Source organism: Eublepharis macularius, chromosome 14 (assembly GCF_028583425.1).
Source record: "Eublepharis macularius isolate TG4126 chromosome 14, MPM_Emac_v1.0, whole genome shotgun sequence".
In the NCBI taxonomy this organism is placed as follows: Eukaryota; Metazoa; Chordata; class Lepidosauria; order Squamata; family Eublepharidae; genus Eublepharis; species Eublepharis macularius.
Window position 1 is genome coordinate 29,646,599 of NC_072803.1, and position 19,388 is coordinate 29,665,986.

At 45.7% G+C, this 19,388-nt stretch overlaps 1 protein-coding gene across 2 annotated transcripts in view; it reads right to left on the bottom strand.

The window, feature by feature from the left end:
* Positions 1-19,388, bottom strand: part of DOCK5 (dedicator of cytokinesis 5) — a 167,205-nt gene that overhangs the window by 81,510 nt on the left and 66,307 nt on the right. For both annotated transcript variants that reach the window (XM_054997336.1, XM_054997335.1), the window contains 3 exons: positions 8,163-8,298; positions 5,889-6,046; positions 4,694-4,775 (listed from right to left, as the gene is read on the bottom strand). In XM_054997336.1, the coding sequence (XP_054853311.1) occupies positions 4,694-4,775; positions 5,889-6,046; positions 8,163-8,298 (376 nt within the window). The remainder of the gene's footprint in view (positions 1-4,693; positions 4,776-5,888; positions 6,047-8,162; positions 8,299-19,388) is intronic.

Sequence of the window (19,388 nt, forward strand, 5' to 3'; positions counted from 1 at the left end):
GCGAGTGACAAATTAAGCTTTCTCGGCTGCACAGCCAAGATTCAGTTCCATATTTATAAGATACGATTGGCAATATCATGGTTAGAGGGAAGTAAATTGGATTTTGTATGTGTGTGTTTTAATGAAAATACATTGAAAACTCGTGGCTAAAAAATATAAAAGCAAACCACAGTTTCCCACTGTGTGAATAAGCCTGGGTGATACTTGGGTTTGCATGCTTTCTCCCCTTGTGCATGCCCAACTGAATGTTTTTACAGCAAGTTATGGTTTCTAGCCAGAGTTTAAAGCCCTGGTTTGCAAGTAAAGCAGAAGCTATAGTTTGCCAGGTCAGATGCAACGCAAACCATGGTTTATGCAAAAGAGAAAAAAAATCATTTCATGGTTGTGGTCAATGGAAAAAGAGAACAAGCAAGCTTGAGGATCACCCAAAGATATGTTTATGCAGTTGCAAGGTGTAGGTTGCCATTACATGTGAACCATACCTTTAAGGTGAAACCTAAAGGATCTAAAACAGTAACAGGATCCAACCCAAGAGCCATGCAAGTCCAACTTAGACAATGATATGCCATTAATATGAGGTTTTGCTATGAAGTACAGAGAGAGAGAGAGAGATTCCTGTTTATAATCTTAATTTCACTGGAAGGGAGGGGAGACAAAGGTAATGAAGTTTTAAGGATCTCAAATTTACAACCTAGTGAACAGCATATCTTCTTTTTCTCTTGCTCTGTGAAGCAGACAGAGAGAGTGAGTGAGTGTGTGTGTGAGTATACAGTAGAGACCAACTCCAAGCAGAAGATCAGACCAAGGTGCTCGGATGTAGCACTCCACAACCTTTTACAGATTCATTCTGCCGCAAAGCCTTCCAGCAACTAGCCAGGAAATGAGTGTGAATAATTAACCACCACACCACTAAATACTGTTTAATGACTGCATCATCCTTGCATCTAGTGCAAACATGCTGCACAGACGGAAGTTGGGCACAGTTATTTTCAGTTTCGACCCTGAGGGTACAAGAGAGCTAACCATATGTTGCTTTTAATACAGCAAGCACACAATCTCCCAATTGCTTAACCAGAGCCTTCAAGGGGTCAAGTAATGGAACTTTTCAATTATATTCAGGTTCAGACTTTGGAAGATCTCCAGTTACCTAAAATCCCTATGCAGTGCAAATGTAAACCAGTCTGACTGCTAGACCAGTAAAAGGACCAAGGACTGCAAGTCGAAGGTTCAGCACCTTCATAAAAACTCCCATTTCCCAGCATTCCTCAAGTCAAATGTCAGGCAGATGGAAAGGCTGAAGTGTAGTTTTCTCTCCTATTATTTTAGAATGCTGCCTGTCCATCTAACAAACATTCAAAACAGGCTCTTTACTGCTATAAAAACAAAGGTGTGATGATTAAAACAATTATTAAACCAGCAGGCCAGGGTTTTTTTTAGTTTATATATACTTTTTTAAAAGATATTTTTAAAAATTCTAACAATCCTTTCCTTGCTATCAATAGCTGCCTAAGATAGCTTGCAAAAACATCAATTAAAAACAACAGAAGCAGGTTAAAATACACAATACCTGTCATTAATAGAAACAATCATCACCAAAATGACTCTGACCACCACTACAGAGGAAGCTGCCTTATGCAGAATCAGACCCTTCGTCCATCAAGTTCAGTACTGTCTACTTAGACTGCCAATGGCTTTCCAAGGTCCCCACTAGACGTCTTTCAAATCACCTATGGCCTGGAGATGCCAGGGATTGAACCTGGGACCTTCTGCATGCCAAGCAGATGCTCTGTTACTGAGCCACAGCTCCTCTCCTTCTCCACTAACCAAGAGCCCTCTTAAAAAGTACTGCCTTGCAGGTTTTTCTAAAAGCAAGGATGGTAATGCTCATGGTCACCAAGGGGAGAGCATTCCACAAAGCTGGGGTGACTATAACAACAACAACATCGTTTAATTTATATACTGCCCTTCAGGACAACTTAACACCCATTCAGAGTGCTTAACAAAGTGTGTTATTATCCTCATGACAATCACCCTGTGAGGTGGGTGGGGCTGAGACAGCTCCAAGAAGCTGTGACTGACCCAAGGTCACCCAGCTGGCTTCAAGCGGAGGAGTGGGGGAATCAAACCCGGTTTTCCAGATTAGAGTTCTGCTGCTTTTTACCACTACACCAAGGAACAGGTAGCTTCAAGTGGGTGACCATGTTGGTCTGCAGTAGGGCAGCAAGATTCCAGTCCAGTAGCACCTGAAAGACCTATACAATTTTCAAGGTGTAGGCTCTCAAGAGTTAAAGCTCCCTTTGTCAGATATCTTCAAAGTGCTACTGGACTTGATTCCTGCAAGAAAAGGCAGTAGCTGTCCTCACCACCCTGAGAGATGGTGCCATAGCTAAATATTGAGAGATGAGCACAAAATAAATCCAAAACAATAATAAGATAAACTACTCAATGGGCAAAAGGAAATCAGCCATAAAAAAAACAAAAACAGACACACACACACCCCGCAAGTGGCCTAAGAGGGGGCAAAAGTGGTAGTCCCAGGTGAACATCTCTTGAGAGAGGGCTTCACAAATGGGGGCCAGTCACAGAAAAGGACCTTTTTCAGTAGACATATGCCTCATTTCCAATAGTGGAGGATCCTGGATTAGGGATCTCAACTACTCTGCAGGGTTCATAAGGGAGAATGTGCTCTTACATATGCTGTTCAACAATGGCATGACCAGCATGCACTCTCAGAATATAGAAAAAGGTGGGCTTGCAACAGCACACTGGAAAAACATTGTATACACAGCATCTCACAAATGATTTACCATGTAATGTTGGGCTCCATCTGAAAGCAATTCAATGGATTTCATGTGCAGATTAGACCTCAGTGCACAGCTGTACAATAAATAGAATTTTAAAAACAGTTGGCCCCTTTGAGTTTTTCTTTTGAAAACAGAAAGGTGGAGTATGAAAAATCATTAAATTGCAAAACAGGTTGACTCTCCATGAGGGATGAACTTTCTACAATCAAGAAAAAATTCATTTTTTTTTAAAAAAAATGTGTGTTTGTGCTCCTATTTTTCCTGAAGGTGTACCTCACGTTGGCTAAGTAAGCTTTGGTCAATTGCATTTCAGGTTGCTTAGGAATAGTGCACTTTGCCAAATTAATAACTAAGAGTGCTCACGCAGTATGTCGAAAATGAAACCAATGAAGACTTTAAACTCATTTTGATCACCTTCATGCTTGGACTCCTCCAAATTAATATACCGAGCCTCGATTTCAATGTGATGATGGCAGGTAAATAGGCCTTACCCATGCAATCTTTCATATGCTCAGAATTTTAGTTCAACTGGGCTGTCAGTTGCTTCACGTGCGGTTTTACCATGCCAGAGATACACAGGCCAGGCAGGCTTTGCATTGGTGGGCTAATGGCACAAGCGTAGCAGCACTGTATGCATAGCAGCACAGTTTAAATAAGACTCTGCAGAAGATGTGTATGTTTGCACAGGTAAGTTCTTTTTGACCGCCAGGGTTATCTTTAAATCAGGCCAAAGAATGCTCATCCAGTGTAGGTAAGGTAAAGATAGTCCCCTGTGCAAGCACCAAGTCATTACTGACCCACGGGGGATGTCACATCACAACGTTTTCTTGGCAGACTTTTGTTATGGGGTGGTTTGCCATTGTCTTCCCCAGTCATTTACGCTTTACCCCCAGGAAACTGGGTACTCGTTTTACCGACCTCAGAAGAATGGAAGGCTGAAGGCTGAGCCGACCTTGAGCCGGCTATATGAAACTCGCTTCCGCCAGGATCGAACTCAGGTCGTGAGCAAAGCTTGGGCTGCAATACTGCAGCTTACCACTCTGCACCGCAGGGTTCTTCCACTCATCCAGTGTACTGCAAATGAAACTGACCAAAGGTTCCAGAGGCTGTGAACATCAATCAATTTCATCTTCAATACACTGGATGAGCACTCCTACGGCCAAACTGATCATGATGGCAAACTTGTGGCCATCGTGGATTCACTGTCACCAATTCAATATTATTTTAAAATGCTGTTAGGGACTTGTGGCATGAAGCCTCCCCCCCTGCCTTTTAAAGCTGCCGCATCTCTTTCAGCATCTGTAAAGGTGCAGGGGAGGCAAACTTCACAACATTTTAAAATCAATTTAAAATGATGACAGTGGGACAGTGGTGGCCATAGGTTTGCCACATGTTTAGTTTGGCTCTTAGTGTGCAGTTTTGGAGGAGTCCAGCCCCAGCATGGAGCTCAGGAACCTGAAATAAAACTGACCAATGCTCTTTCAGCCAGAACATGTGGGCCTCTTTGGGATTTAAAGAACTACGGATTAGTAAATTTTTCCTAAGAAGCCAGGTTAGGTCATCTTTAGTCTCCTTTTTGTTCTTAGGTAAGATAACTATAGGCCAGATAGCTATTGGGCCAGACTACCTGAACATCTTGGCTAGCCTGCCACAATTAAGTAAGTGACTGCATGTCAAATGGTCCTTTTTACTTTGCAAAGTGACAGGTCCAGGACATCTTGCCAAAGCATTGTGTTGTCTAAGTGGTATAACAACCAGTTAAATAGACCTTTGGGCCACTGTAGGAAGCTGATCGGTGTTATTTACACCAGAAGTAATAAAACAACCATTAGGAACAATTAGGACACCAGCTGGTTGGAGGAGGGATGGAATTTCAGAGAAGGACTTACCGTAAAGACAGCCTGGAGATTGTTCAGCTTCTCAATTTCCTTGGGCATTCCGGTGCTCCCCCAACGAATCAGGTAGTTTTCACTAAAAGAAACAAACATCAGGACCCTTCTGCTTTTTGCATCCTTTGTTATGCACACTGCCCGATCTTACGCATGGTTTATTCAGAAATCCCACTGATTTCAATAGATGTACTCTCAAATACTCTCAACAGATGTCCTCTAAAATAAGCATACACAGAAAGAGAGTTTTTGGCAGCTACTGAGTTATTTCGCCTAGTGGAACAGTGTACCGAGGCAGAAACTGTGAAAGAAAACTTCAGGCGCTTGCAGTAAGATTTCATACAAAGAAAACCAGGAAGCAATGTCGCTCACAGCTTTCAACGACTGCCTGTTAAAAGCAGCTGTATTGTGAACTAAGGAAAGGCAACCGCCTCAGGTGGCAGGTTTGGGCCGACATCAAAGGCAGAAAAGTGGGAGAGAGACATCTGACCCATGGAGGCAAAATTCACTGAAAAGTTCTCCTATGAGAGCCCCTCTGGCACAAATGAGAGTTACATACTGTTGAAGGGGAGGCGCCACTGGGTTCAAACTGGTGTTTTTGACCTTTATAGCTCCTTAGTGGTTTAGGACCAGAATACTTCTCCATTTTGAGCCTACCTGGACACTGAGATCACCTGGAAAGGCCCTACTTTGTGTACTGCCACCAGCAGAGGTTTGGTAGGTAGTAATTCATTTGATCGAGCTTCCTTGAAGGTTCAGATGGCACTTTTTAAAAAAAGTGTTACTTTCTCTCCCCAGCTGTTGCATCTCTATTCTATGTCATATATTGCAATGTATGGTTTTTAGATGGTTGGAAGCTGCTGGGCAGACACTGTGTGCCAAAAGAAAAAATCTGAGCCCAGTAGTACCTTAGAGATCAACAAAATTTCCCAGAGTATAAGCTTTCGTGAGTCAAAGCTTACTTCTTGACAAAGTGTGCTTTGACTCTGGAAAGTTTATATCCTAGAAAATGTTTGTTAGTCTCTAAGTTTCCTCTAGACTCGTATTTTATTCTGCTCCTACAAACTAACATGGCTATCCACCTGAAACTGTGCGCCAAAAGGCAGATGTTAACAAAACAGGGAGATTATCTATGGCGTTGCAGGTTGAAATGGGACTTTCCCCCCCATTCCTTAAACGTTCAGTACTTACATACCTAATGAATAAGGACTGGTCAGGATCGTACAGGCTCATGAGGAGTTCTGCATCTTCACCAATGTTGCAGACAAAATTCTTGAAGCTGACATACAGGCTGTAGGTGTGGGTGCTGTTGAAGATGGTCTGTCCCCGCAGGCCTAAATCCTGCTGAAGTGACTATTGAGAAGACATAACAAAGGGAGGGGGGGCCAAGCATGAAAGAATGGCTATCATGAACCCTTTCCCCATGCATTTTCAGACAGAACTAACTTAGCCTCTGCACCTGTGATTTGTTTAACACCAATGTTAGCCAGTGTGGCATAGTGATGTTTTAGACTAGGACCGGGGAGACCTGGGTTTATATCCACACCCATCCATGAAGACTCGCTGTGTGACTTTAGAACAGTTTTAACTTACCTTAGTAGTTGTTGGGATAAAATGAACACCAGTGAGGAATCCTTCCCCAAAAAAGTACTTGGCAGGACTATGTGTGTGTGTCCCCCCCCCCTTTAAAGCTGTAATAGTAGCCAAGGTTGCCAAGGTCGTCCATGGCAATTGTAGAAGACAGTGGGGAAAAAACTTTCCTGTACTACCAGTTGTGATGTTATCACATTGCCACCATGTCAAAACCCACTCTGGTATTTGGGAAAACACTCAGTTTTTTCCCAAATGCCAGAGCTTCACCTAGCAATGTAATGGCTTCACTTCTGGGAAAGCAGGAAGTGATGTCATATTGCAGATGATGTCATGATGTCACCTGGAAGGGCCCATCATGACCAGGTAAGTTATGATCGGGTAATTTTTTTCCCCACTGACTGGGGCGGGGGGGGGGGGGTTGACAACTCCAATAGTAGCAGCAGCCTTTGCAATGAGACAGAATGGAGATCAAATATTTTCAGCTGACTTGTAGGTACTTTATCAAAAAAACCCTGAATGAAATAGACAGTGCAGCAAAGTGATTAACAGCAGGATCTGGGTTCAGATCTCAGCTCAGCCATGAACTTAACAGGTAGCTTCAGGGAAGTTCAGTTCCTCAACCTAACCTGTAACTCCATCTGAATATGGGGATGAGGCTATTCTAAAAGATGAGAATGTCCACAGCATGGCTGAGTGCAGGGTAGGGGGGTGCTGACCTACTTCGCCCAGGATTGGTGGAGCAGAGGGTGACTTGTATGAAACGCAAGCCTATTGCGATGCTATGGCATATTTATTTCAGAAATAAATCATAGATATTTCTTTCATGACTCATGAGACTACATTACAATGTGGGGAGCTGTTGCAGATTTGTATTCAGCCCAGAGAAAAATGCTCTGATAAGAACTTCTGGCGTAATGGAGGGAAATGTTTTGAGCATATCATTGTCACCGCCTCCTCCTCCTCCTCCTTCTATTGTTGTTGTTGTTGTTAGATAAAAACATTTATATTGCAATAAATTACTTTTGTCTTTTTTTAAAAAAAAGAGATGACCACATTTCCATAGCCGTATCAGCTCTTCAGAGTTTTCCTATGTTAGTTAAGTTTATATTGCAAACTCTAGTTAACCAGGATTTGTACAAACAGACCCCCTTTGAGTCCTTTTCACTCGGGGCAAAACTAGACTTGACATGAGAAGATTGGCGAACTCATCTGTAAACTTTTTCAGTAAAAAGAATAGCTGTGGGAGGTTGTGAGAAGAGATTCATATCAGGATGAGAGCATGGGGAATAAAATCCTTCACTCATATGCCATTTCTCCATCCTCAAACAGATCACCCATCCCAAGATCTTCATTTACTTGCTCAAGATATTCCCTCTCCTTGTCTCTCTTCCCAAACAGCAGCTATATGGCGGGCAGGCGGGGGGGGGGGGGGAGATACAGGCACATGTAATAGGAGCTGCCAGGGAGAACCTACTAAGAAAGTGGGGGAAATGGCAGCAGGGGAGGGGTTAACTTCTCCCTTCCTCCTGAATCACAGTCCCCATCTAGATCAAGCTCACTTGTGGTTGCTACGAACCCTGAAAAACAAAGAATAGGAGATGTTTTTCTCATGGCTCTCCTGACATCCGTCTAGGCTTGACCCTTAGGCTAAAGTTAATTTCCATTCTGGCTAAATAAACAGTTGCAATAAAAAGCATTGTAATTGTGAACTGACCCAACACTGAAGTGCTGGAAAGGTGGCTCAGGTCACATTTATTCATTTGTAAGGTAACACTCACACCCAGCATACTCTGAGTTTTGCTTCTCACAATTGCTTAGTGCAATTTGTTGTCTGGCTCCCAGTGACAGGATAGCCAAAGAAAACTAAGAGCCATACCTTTTCCTCTTGTATCCTTTCATTGACTCTTCTGGATGCTGTCTCGTGCGCTTTAAAAAGTGCTATTGTGCTGGTAGCATCCGGATCTAGGATGTTCCCGTTGTCATCCCGCACAACCAAATCTAGTCCCAGGATCCTGGTGACCATCCAAAACAACAAAGAGAATGCTCAAGAATAAGCAGAAGGAATTAAAAATGGGAACTATAATGAACTTAAACCTGGAGCAGGTAACAAATGGATGGCCCAGGCTAGCCCCCATCTCATCAGATCTTGGAAGCTAAGCAGAGTTGGACCTGGTTAGTGCTTGGATGGGAGACCTCCAAGGAAGACCAAGGTCACTACACAGAGGCAGGCAATGGCAAGCCACCTCTGGACATCTCTTGCCTTGAAAACCCTACAGGGTCGCCATAAGCTGACTGTCCTGAAGGGACGTTACATACACAGAAGTAACAAATAATTTCAAAATCACATAGTGCTCATATTTTCACAAGGAATCTGCCTCTGAGCACATCTTACTGGAACCATGAAGTCTCTCCAGAAAAAGAAAACTCAACAGTAAGGTTTTTTTTTTTAAAAGGGGCGGAATTCTACTGTACACAAAAGTTCAGACTCAGCAAACATCACCTATCTGCAACAGGAATAAATTGTGCTGATTGGGCAATTTTGTATCTACAAGCTCAGTTATTTTCTTTGGGATCATAACAGCAGATTGGAACTCATGAAATTTTTGGGAGCGGTCAGGAAGAAAAGGTAACAGCTTTGCAACGGGAAAAAATAGGCCAGGCCAAGTCAATGGCTTGGATCCAAAGATCCTGCCTCCACACGAGGGGAGGGTCATGAACCATCTGCAGCTCCCTCAGCCTCTGAAACTATTTCCAGAAGGCCAAGAGGCCTCCCAGAATGGCATTTTTTTTTCTGGAGAAAGATGGGGAACTGATGACACAAAAACCCTGTACAAAGGGGAAAAAAACTTTCATTCACATTCTTTAGATCCAAGCCATTTTATCTCTGGGGATTCCTCTTCCTGAGCTATCGCTACATTTTTCTCTTGCTCAGGGTGGTATTCAAGGTCTCCCTTCTTCCATTTTTATCCTCAAAACAACCCTGTGAGGTAGGTATGATTGAGAGACAACAACACGGTTCAAGGTCACACAGTGGGCTTTGTGGCTGAGCAGGGATTTCAATCCAGCTCTCCACACTCCTAAGTCTAATACTTGAACCATTACACCACCCAGATTTTGACCCATGTCCTTTCAACCCACATGCTTTTGAAGTATTCTCCATCACAAGGGCCAGAAGTTTACTTCTATGCACTTCTGGAATAGATGACACAATTATTAAAGCAGCATAGATGTGTATACAGCCATGTACTTCCTGTTCTACACTTCATCCACGGCAATTGCAAAGAGAGGCAAGGGAGAAGAAACTCAAGATAAGTATCAGGCTACATTGAATGGGCGCCGACCAAACTGATCTCCTATGAGGAAGAGGGAATCCTCACTTACTTACTTTGCCAATAAAGAAGCATTCGTGCAGCACCTAACTACTTTGCTAATGTGCAAAATGCCTGGTCTATACATGCAGCACAATGAGGTGTCAATGAAGTGGTCAAGTGCCAAAGCAGTAGTTTCAGACTGCATGCACAGGATCAAGACTCCCTAATGTTAATAATTCCCTGCATGTGGAAAATTAGCCCAGCATGCAAAGGACTAGGCCAGAGCTGCTCTACCTAACATGCTTTTTATTTACAAGGAGTTTTTACATGGGGCAGCATATAAAATGCAAACCTTCCCCCACAAAAAAAGTTCAGTCCAGCTCTTTTTGCTATCATTACAAGGCATCATCAGTTACAAGCTTGACACTCTCTTTTGTATGCCTATGCAATTTGTCACATTTTTCATAGAAGGTTAAAAACAGTTCATTTTTCAGCTCCTACCTTCAAGTATCCCCTTAATTAGCTTATCTGACCTGAAAGAGATTTGACAGGCAACTGATAAATTAGCCACAGAGGCAGCATGCAGTGTCCAAAGACTTCTTTGGCTGCGTGAAGCGTAATGCGAATGGCACAGTTTAATGTTTAACTTCTTTAGCTCAAACTAGACATAATGGTAGAATACCACTCATTTGTTTAACAACAACAATAATAATAATAATAATTCTTGGGGATGCCAGAGTAGAAGAAAAAGAACAAGAAAAAATGATTAAATATAGAGATCTGGCAATAGAAACCACCTGACTGTGGAAGAAGAATGCAACAGCAGTCCCCGTTGTCATCGGGGCACTTGGAACCATCTCGAAAAACTTTGCAATTCATATGGAAAAACTGCAGCTTTCTGACATAACACCTACAGAACTGCAAAAGACAGCGCTACTTGGAACAGGGTACATATCATGCTGACAGCTGGCTGATACTTAGGTCTCCAGTGGAAACTTGTATCAGCTTAGCAAGGCCAATCAATAATAACATGTGACCTCTGCTTATTGTTGATTGTGTTTCGGATAATTCGAATAACAACAACAACATTCGATTTATATACCACCCTTCAGGACAACTTAACACTAACTCAGAGCAGTTTACAAAGTATGTTATTATTATCCCCACAACAAACACCTTGTGAGTTGGGAGGGGCTGAGGGAGCTCCTAGAAACTATGACTGATCCAACATCACCCAGCTGGCTTCAAGTGGAGGAGTGGGGAATCAAACCTGGTTCTCCAGGTTTGCTCTTAACCACTACACCAAACTGACTCGGGTCTGCCTTGGTCATGTGCCAGGAGATATGTAGGAGTGTTTGAATGAGAGAAAGCACAGGCAGAAAGCTCAGTTCAGCACTTGCAAGCCAAATGGAAAGTACAGGAAAGCAAGAAGCAGGCAGCCTGAATAGTAGCTAGCTTCTGCTGATTCAAGACATCCTTGCATTTCCCTCCTCCTCTTCCTTTTTAGAAAGACCGCTTCTGTTGACCCAAGACCCTTAACTGTATCCTAAAGATGCTACCACAGTTCCTTCTTGCTCTGCAGCTTCAAGTGGCCCATCAGCACAGCAGGAAAGAGACAAGATGGTAGCCTCCAAAATGGCCATGAAAACCAAAAAAGAGACAAATCTTAAAATGGTAGCTGATCGAGAGTGCATCAGTTAAACTGCCTGATATATTTTAACCAAATGCTTTCCTCAAAGTTAATAGCTATGGGGTTTCCTACCTACCTACCTACCTCTCTCTCTCTCTCTCACACACACACACATGTGTTACCAGAACTGCTCTTTATTATAATGGGGAATTAGCTGCAGCAGTCTGTAACTATTAATATTAAGCGAGGATCATAACCTATGTTTACGGAGGTCCCGATCCCAGACACTCTAGTGAAAAAGAGGCAGACAAGGAGTAAGGTTCAAACACGTGTATTGAGTGTAGCGTAAGCCTAGCTTGCACAATCATACAAAGAACATACAAGGTCTAAGAAACATAGAGTATGAAATACAGAGACGTTCGCATTAGCTGGTTCCCAACGATGATAGGGGGAATACTCACTTATCCTGGAGCGAAGCAGAGACACAGCAGCGAGGGGGGTGGTCCAATGCCAGCACTGGAACCACAGACGGACAGCAAGGAAGTCTGGATAGGATGGCCGAGGCACCGAGTGGTCTGAGAGACCAGCTTAAATACCCCAAAACGTACCCTGGGGCTGGTGCTGTACTTGGTGGTTCTCACAGATTAAAACAAAGGGTCTAATGGGCTACTGAATGGCTTGGATGGGCCACTTTGGTAATCTGATTGCGATAAGTGACACCTCAGGAAGAGGGGACAAAAGAGGGAGGGGGAAATCCAAGTGGGCTGAAAGGATGTTCCAGCGGACAGGGCTTGTCCTGATGTCATCAGCTTTGGAATGCGGAGGTTTCTTTGAGATGCATTCTCTAAGTGCTTGGGATGGTCGGCACTTAGTTCCTTCTCCGGGGCGGCTCCTAAGATATGCAGAGCGGGGCGAGGGGCTCTCGCTGCGGACGTGGTGTGCCCGCTTCGCCGAAATGGCTTCTCAAAGCAGTCCTCTTCCCAGGGTCTTCTGTCTGCCTGAGAACATGGATGCCGGCTGGGCATAGCTGGGGCTGGATAGCAGGCTGCCCGGTAGCGAGGGCAAGCTCGGGGACCGGCCCGTGGGAGGCTCCAGGCGGGAACTGACCAGGGAGCGCCTAGCCAGGCTCGCTGGAGGTTTCCCCGGCAGGCGCCCGGCTGCTAGCAGCGGCTTGGGCCCATATGAGGCAGGCTTCCATGGAGGCAGCGGGAACAACACTTTAAAACACAGTCCAAAGCAGGGAACAGGCACGGTCCGTGGCAGATGGCAATGCAGGCACGGGGCACACTTGTAGCAAAGTCCAAACACACACTGGGAATTCCAGATACAGGCCAGGGCAGGGCTGCCCAGAAAGAGAGTCCTTTGTGCAGTTATCCAAACATGGAGTCAGTAAACTACACAGTCTATTACAGCAGCAGGGTAATTGACACGCAGGCAGGAAACTGACACGTGTACCAGAACACACACGTGCAAAGCAGTCTTTGGTGTAGCAGTAAAACAGCAACGCAGGAAACTTTAACACAGTTCATAGCAGGCTTCAAAGCAGGGGAGGGGGCCTACTTGGCAACAATTCCCCCCCTCGGAGACCCCGTGACGTCAGGCGCGCGGGTCTCCGAACTTGGCTTCAAAGGCGAGGTGGTCGGCAATGTCCGGTGGTCGAGCTTCGAGCGAAGAAGGAGTGGGAAGGGAAGGAGGGGGAGGCGTCACTCAAAAATTTAGCTTGGAGAACCACCTAACCGAATAAGTGCAATTTAGATCAGCCAATGGGCTGCAGGTCTCTGGGTTCACACCAGGGGGTGTGCTAAGTGCAATTGTCAGAATAAATAGTAATAATTCATAGCAATAGTAATTCATAGTAATAGGCAGCACTGATCAATTCATGCATATAAATAGCAATAATTCATAATTGTGTACATTGATTAATTCATGATTGAAGGCAATTCACACGGAATTCATGATGGGTTAAAAGCACTAAAAACCAGGAGCAATTAATATACATGGATCACTTCATGGATAGTTAAAATCATAAACAGATACATAGGATTAAAAGCAGGGACAATTAAAAGCAATTCATACAGGGTAAAGTGAAATGTGCAAGCATGGCATAATTCATCAAGGGTAGAGTAATTCATAAATGGCTAAAATCATAAATACATATATGTGATTAAAAGCAATAGTTCATGAAGTCAAAAGCAGCAAGAATAAAAGCAAGTGCGTGGAAACAATTTATGAGGGGGGGTAGGCGGCGGAAGGGTTCATGGGGGCCAGAAAAATACACTCTGCAATTAAAAACCAAATCAATATGGCTGGATTAAAATCAAATTCATAGACTAGAACTGCCTCGGCGGAGGGAGTTGGGTTAAGAAGGCAATTCAAGGTTAAAATCAAATTCATAGGGATAAAGTTCATGGGCGCACTTGCAATAGATAGAGAGAGGGACTAGTTCGGGGCTAAATTCATGGGAGTAAAATTCATGAAAGCAATGGGAAGAAATTCATAAAACAATAGAGCAACAAAGATCACAGACGGCTCAGTCCGCAGTACAGCTGCTGGACTGGGTTGCATATTTACAAGAACAAGCAAGCTTAGTCCATGTGCTCCAAAACACACTTCCACCCCCCCTTGCTGTCTGCGTCAAACCGCAGAGCAGGGTCGATGAGCGGCGAGAAGGGCTTCGGACACACAGTTCTAGTCCTCATGGCGGTGGCGTTGCTGGCGGTCGTTTGGAGAAGGGCCGTGGGCTGGGAGGCAAAGAGATATGTCCCCCCCCTAGTCCACAAGAGGGCCTCGGAGCAGTGTCCGGCAGCAAAGCGTCCATGGGGCTGGTTCAGGATCCGTACACATAATAAACATAGTCATAGTTCATAACAACATAAGCAACTACACAAACAAGGGTTACAGGAGGGCGCCAAGAATAACCTTTAGGGCAAGAGGAGTTCGGGGTTGTAATGATCCAAACGGTAGGACAGCTGGAGTTGCTGGAGCTGTCGGCGGCTCCAACAGCCCAAATAAAGCAGTGAGGCACACAACAACGCTTGAAAGGCCAAAATAACAACGATCGGGTGCAGAGCCAAGTTGTAAATTCCAGTGGCAGTGGGGCTCCAGCCAAAGAGGGTTTCCCACCACGAATGCTCGCCGGTGGTCTTAATCCGCTGGACCAGATCCAAAATCTCCTTTCCGTTGTGGGACACAACCAAAGCAGTAGTGTCCCCGTCCCTCTGGATGCTCTGGAGGGTGCGGTGGAGCTGCGGGTGGTCCAGGAGCTCGTGGATTAATTCCAGACCGATGCCAAGGGCGACAGGCTTCACATATCGATAGATGGAGGGTGCCACCAGGATCTCTTCTTGGGTCCAGACCGGTACCGTGTAAGTGAAGTCGCAGGCTGCCACCGAAGACAGGTTGCAAAAGCAGCGGTTGACTCCCGGGATCACGGGCTTCAGCTGGAACGAGTTCAGGACCACAAAGTCGCAGGCCGTTCGCACGCAGGCACATCCTTTCCCAATGTAGACCACAGCGGAGCTGTTCTCCCGGACGACCTCGAAAGGGCATTCGTTGAGGGCGTCGACTTGCGGGGCTACACAGGGGTGATGAGGTGCAAAGGCTTGGTCTTGGCAGATGAAGCCGGTCTGGTCTCGATGCTGGCACCCTTGGAGGTTGACGAGCTGCCATCCGGTCGGGGTGAAGCGGGCCCAATGGTCGGGGTGGCGGGCGTAGAGGACTTCGGTGTCGCTGACTTGGAGTCCCAGAGGCACGACTGGATACACGTGGAATGACTCGTGCGCACTGGCCGTTAATAAAAATAATTTAAGCTCCTGGGTGGTCGGTGCGAATGAGGAATTTACGAGAGACCACCAGGATTCAAGCTCCAGTTCTATGGGTGACAATTTGGGCATAATCAATCTTTTAATTTCCAGGGGCAAGTGCCCATCCGTGGCTTGCCGAATTAGCCCCATGGCCACAGCCTGATTCAATTGTTGGGCTTGCATACATGCCATGGCTATTGACATGTTGCGTTCCAAAGACTGTGTCCCTTTGAGCAGCAGAGAAAAATCTCTTTCAATTTGACTCTCCCAGTTAACTAAAATGGAGCTGATCTCGTGTTGCCCATTTGAAATGGAATTTAGGGACTGCACCACCGGTTTACCTAAGTCGGAGATGCTAGTCGTGACATGGGCAAACTTATTAGCGAGAGTCTCAATGTTGACCGAATCCATGATTGCTAAGCCTCCGGCTGCAGGAGCAGTCCAGTCGGCAATGCTTCGTCTGGCACGCGAGAGAGAGGGGGAGGGATCGATCCACAGTTGTAGCCATGCATTCCAACCCTTGCTACCGGCCTCCAGATAGGGAGCGCACTGCGGCAGCCTCTGGGTTATATTTAGCTCAGCTAAGTCTATGCGGATCTCTTTTAAAGACATTTGCGGGCGGACTAGAACTCTCTCTCGAATGTCAGTTTTCAAAACATGGGAGCCCACTATATGCGTGCCGCCTTGGCTTAATTGCTTATTGCTAACAATCAAAGGGTCAATTTGGATGGTGTGGGTCTCCTGGGTCCGGATCAGCAGGGAATAATTGCCTGGTTCATGAGTCAAATTTACAAAGAGCAGCCCAAGCCGGTGAAATTTCTCTACTAGGGGCTTGGTTTGGCATTCGGGCGTCTGTTGAACCAGAATCCAATCGGGTGGGCCATGTTTGGCTAGGTCTTCCTCTTTTACAATCCAGGTCAGGTTCTCCCAGCGTTCTATAGCAAAGGAGAGAGCTGTGCCTGAAGGGGGCGTGATAATGACTGATGCAGATTCAGTGGCAGTGGTGCCTAGTAGGATGGTCATTCTAAAGGGGTCTCCTGCCTTCCATACTGCGGCCGACACTAAAATTACTTCACAGTATGGTCCGAAAGCCTCAGTGACAAATGGCGAGGTTTCGACATTGGCAGGGGTGGTATGTTTGTCTACCACCGGGACTGCGGTGGGGGCTGGCCTGATACGGGGAAGGAACATACATGGGATCGGAGCCAGTGGTGACACTGTGTCAGTAGGTGAATAGCATACTAGCTCTTGGGACATGGTTTTCACTCCCACACATAAAATAACAAGCTCTGGGGGTCGGATCCACTGCTCTTCGCAACTGCGGAAGTTAGTGCGATCCGTAGGGGTGGTCATATTGCTCTGCTGCACAACCTTGCAGACCATCATTTCGTTTCCTGCCAGTGTATTGATACATCTCCAGTGGGGGTAGGGCATTAATTTGGACGGGCGTCCCTCTATTAGGGTGCCTGCCAGCACGAGCAAACACAGAGTGGCCAGGTGCCTCATCTCCTGGCCTTCCTTTTCCTTTTTGTGGCGAAAATATCCTGGGGAGACCTGCGGATATAAGTACAGGCTCCCTGAGTTTGTTGCAGCAAAAATAAATGAAGTGGAATGGGGGAAAAGGGAGGGTGTATTTCCGCCAGCACTGTATGTTAAGCGGGGTTCGAACGAGAAGTCCCAGGGGCACTAAGCGAGCCTTCCAGCTTGTTGCTCTGGGGAACTCCTGTGCGGGGGCTTCTTCTTATAGCATGTATATTTCAGGGGGAACGTCTTTACGTCGGGCAAGGGTCGGCTGTGCGTTAGGCGGGATTATGCAAACTCGCCCCAGGGGTCCCTGGGTGCCTAGACTATGTGGCCTTCAGGTGCCCCTTGCTCGGTGGCGGGCTACTTTTATTTTGCGGGTTGAGAGCTATCGGTCCGGCTCGGCCTGTCCTTGCCGTTTTAAAAAGAAAAGAAAACTAAAGAGCGGTTTCCATTAACTATAAGGGTTGCTGCAGACGGGGGCCCTCGGTTTAATTTTTCAAAAATAGGCCTTCGTCATATGTTTGCAGGACTAGCAATTTTTGGAGGGACTTCCTCAGGAGGCCCCATTTTCTGGTTTAAAAAAAAAAGGTACACCGGGCAAAAAAGAAAAATACACTGAGCAAGAAAAATGCACTGAGCAAAAAGAAAAATACACGGAGCAAGAGGCATACGGGTGTGGGGTACTTTCGGGTTGCCCTCACTTGGAAGGCCTGGCATGGCTTCATTATAACTTCAATATGTCTCCCCCCCTTCTTTTCCCTTGTACGGCACGGGCAAGGGAAAAGATTACGTGGGGCGGGCGGCTGCTGGCGGAAAGGGCCGAAGTGGAGCCGAGGGTGCTCGGCGGCGTTTATCGAAAAGCGGCGGAGGCGGCCGAGATCTGCCGGCGCCACTGGGTCTGGGTTATTCGGGGGTCATCTTGGCGCGGGGGATTCTGGCTATGTAAATGAGGTACGCTGCCCCTTGTGCGTGGCGAACGCACCCCAATAACATATTCCAGAGGTAACATATTTACAAAATACTGGCGGGTCTTTTACTTTTGCACTAAAGCGTACTAAGTGGTGGCGCCGTATAGCAACTCACCATGACGGATATGAACATTAGTAAAAGAGGGGTGTTGGGCTATTTGGGGATCCTTTTCCAGGGGAGGCACGGCCCTCAAAGCCAAAGCCGACCATCATGCGAAAGTGTGGGTCTGGCAGGTGAGACCCCGAATCTACGTAGATGCGGGATCTTCACCAGCACGGCGGGTGAAATGTTTTCAAATACAGAGATCACCTTTATTGGTGTGTCTCCAATATTGGAAACGCATTCACTTTTGGGCTAAAGCCTCTCCAACCACCTTCACACAGCAAATCTCTTTTGCCTGTGCAATTTTTTTCCGAACATGCGGCTTACAATCCAATTAAGAATCACTCTCGGTGGTGGTCCTATTTGGCTTTGGTTGCCGTGTTTCCCCCTAGGGTCCCAACTGTGGGGCCCGCCTAATGAAGTTAAAGAATAGAACCGACAAGAAATAACAAAAACACTAAATAATTATAGGAAGCTAAGTTGGCCTTTTACATGATTATAGGAAGCTACGTTGGCCTTTTACATCTAAATTCAAAAGGGGATTGGGCTTCAGGTTCACACACACATAAAGTTAAGACTGCACAACGAAAAGGGACGGGGGCTGCAGGGACTTGAACTCAAGTCTCCTTAAGGTGGCTTTTCCACTCCTGGTTCCAATCCCTTCCAAATTCTGACAGGGAACCAGTGATTACATTTATTTGGGCTTACTTCAGCCTGGGAGAGGACAAAAGGAAGAACTGGGAGGAGGTCAGAATCCTGGTCTGGCCAGTTTTTCCATTTCAATGAGGGGTGGGGGTGCAGCGCTGAGTGGGAACAGTTTGTTTTAGATGCTGCTAGCAACTGGGAGTCTTTCTGGAGTCTGCTCACTTGCATTATTACATTCCTGACTGTACTTACTGCTGGAGGCTCTACCTTTTCACTAAGTTTTGGGCTTGAGCCTTTTAAAATGTGGAAACAGATACACAAATGTCTCTGAATTAGCTCAAGCACTACTAAACCACACAGGCCCAACATGAGGTTTTCTTCAGGGGTGTTAGTCAGGGAAGGCTGACAGAAAGCTATTTGATGTGTAGTTGCAAGCACTGGATTCTCAAAGCAATTTAATTCTTTTAAAGGAACTGCATTTTTACTTTTGTTTACCTGTTCCTCAGGGTCATTGCAAGAGGGCACAGTCACGGTGGGCTGTGTATAGCTTGGCTGGGGGCAGTCTATGGGAGCCAAGACAATTTCTTGGGGAATGACTTTTAAACTCTGCACATGCTCAGAGGCTAAAGTGAATTCTGGCTTCTTGGGCGTGGGGGCTGAGGCAGAAATTGAAGGCAAAGGTGACTGGCTACATGTTTCACTGCCTTTGGCGGGGCGGGGTGCTGATTCAATCACTGATTGTTCCTCTAAAGTCTTTAATCTGGCTTCAGTGAGTCTCTGGGATTCCAGGAGATTTTGCATCAGGGTTTTTAAAGTGGCAGTTTCATTATTCTGGTTCTCCAGCAAAGTCTGCATGCTAAGGAATTTATTGTGGAGCTGCTCTTTCTCTATTGTGCAAGCATTGAATTTTTCTTTTAATTCCTCATTCTCTTTATTAAGATCATTTATTTTTAAATTCTGTTCCCTATTTACACTTATGAGCTCCTGAATTTTATTTTGCAGCTCTGCCAGGTTTCTTTCAGAGGTGTCTGGCAGAGTTGGTGCTGGGTTCTGGGTGCGAATCACCCTTTGGAATCTTTCCTTCTCTCTTTTAAGTTCCAAGCTATTTTTAGTTCCCG